Source organism: Trypanosoma grayi (assembly GCF_000691245.1).
Source record: "Trypanosoma grayi strain ANR4 Tgr_257_V1, whole genome shotgun sequence".
NCBI classification, from domain to species: Eukaryota; Euglenozoa; class Kinetoplastea; order Trypanosomatida; family Trypanosomatidae; genus Trypanosoma; species Trypanosoma grayi.
This window is the reverse complement of record NW_008825876.1, coordinates 18975-20339: the sequence shown is the minus strand read 5'-3', so window position 1 is coordinate 20339 and position 1365 is coordinate 18975. Positions and strand designations below refer to the sequence as shown.

Genomic DNA, 1365 nt, shown 5'->3' with positions numbered 1-1365 from the left:
CAGCAGCAGCAGCAGCAGCAGCCGTCAAGGTCACCCGGTGTGCCGTCTCTTGCTACTGCCTTTTCGTCTGCTAGAGTTGCCGCTGCAACTTCACCGGTGAAGGGCAATGACGATGCCGACACCGTGGCGGGCGCGGCGAAGGCCCGGCGGTGGCGCGTCACACTCACAACGGGGATTGGCGGCGATGATGAAGGTGACGACGGCTTTATGACGATTGAGTGCGCACCGCCCACCTCCGGTGCAACGCCGTTGTTTGACGACGCCGTCATCCTCAACCACTTGACGCACCTGGTGTCGCCGCTCTCGTACGTGATTCGCGCCGTCTTCTACTACGACGAGGAGTTCGACGGCCACATGCTGCTGACGCCCAACACCGCCCGCTACGCCGGCTGGCGCTACCGCGTGTTTGTCGCGCCGGTAAGCTCACGGCCGCCGCTTGAAAGCCGCCGCAATGTGTTGCCAACACCCTGCGGTCTCGCTGACGAGAGCGGGAGCAGCAGCATGCACGCTGCGCTGCCGTCAGTCATTCCGTCACGCGGCTCTCGCGTGGCCAGCAACTCTGCGCACTCGCGGCGCGGGACGTCGCACGTGTCGGAGATGAGCCGCTGCTCCGACTGGGGCTCCGCCGCGACGCAGATGGACACGTGCGGCACGCGCCCCGTTGTGTGGAAGAGCTGCACGGAGGCACCGCCGCCACCTGCGTCCATCTTCACTGCCCCGCCGCGCTCACCCATTGAGCAGCTGCAGTGCGAGATCGCGGACAGCATCGCGCGGTTGAGGTGCGTCACGGAGGGCCGCAACGCGCACGGCCAGTGCGACACCACCACAGCAGCAGTGGCAACTGCCGTGAGCCCGAGGCACTCGACACATCCGCCGCAGAGCGTGTATACCAACCCACCCGCAACGGCTAGGGGTGCCATGGAATCGTCACTGGGCGGGTCCGCTCAGAGTTCGTCGGGCAGCAGGCGCTCGGAGGAGGTGCACCAGTCTGCGTGCGCCACGTCGTGTGTTGTTGTGGCCGAGCGACATCTCGACAACGTATCGTCTGATGACGAGCTATGCGGCCTCGTAGCGGCGATGCAGGAGGAGTCGGGGAGCGGAAGCTCTGAAGCACAGGCGGGCACCGCGGGCTCCGTCACGTGTGTCGCTACTGCAGGCCGATGCATCATCCGCAGCGACCCGTTCCCTGCGGAGTCGCTGGGTGCTGCTTTTCCCTCTGAGGAGGTAGGCACTGCAGCTGAGGAATGATTTCGCATGACGATGGCGTGTGAGGAAAATGTTTTGGTCGTTATTGTTGGCTTCACAGTAAGTCATGTGGGCGTGGTGCTGGAGTGATGGAGTTCTCTTTCGTTTTTTTTTTTTTTT

At 63.7% G+C, this 1365-nt stretch overlaps 2 protein-coding genes across 2 annotated transcripts in view; both read left to right on the top strand.

Annotated features, from left to right (window-relative positions):
• Positions 1-100, top strand: part of DQ04_02571100 (hypothetical protein) — a gene marked incomplete at both ends in the record, with an annotated part of 350 nt that extends 250 nt beyond the window's left edge. Inside the window, one exon of the mRNA XM_009312012.1 lies at positions 1-100. This exon is cut by the window's left edge and continues 250 nt beyond it. Coding sequence (XP_009310287.1) covers positions 1-100 — 100 coding nt within the window.
• Positions 101-207: 107 nt separating this feature from the next.
• On the top strand, positions 208-1248 carry DQ04_02571090 (hypothetical protein; the record flags this gene model as incomplete). The annotated part of the gene is made up of 1 exon (XM_009312011.1): positions 208-1248. The coding sequence occupies one exon, from the start codon at positions 208-210 to the stop codon at positions 1246-1248; it is 1041 nt and encodes a 346-aa protein (XP_009310286.1).
• Between the last annotated feature and the right edge of the window lie 117 nt (positions 1249-1365).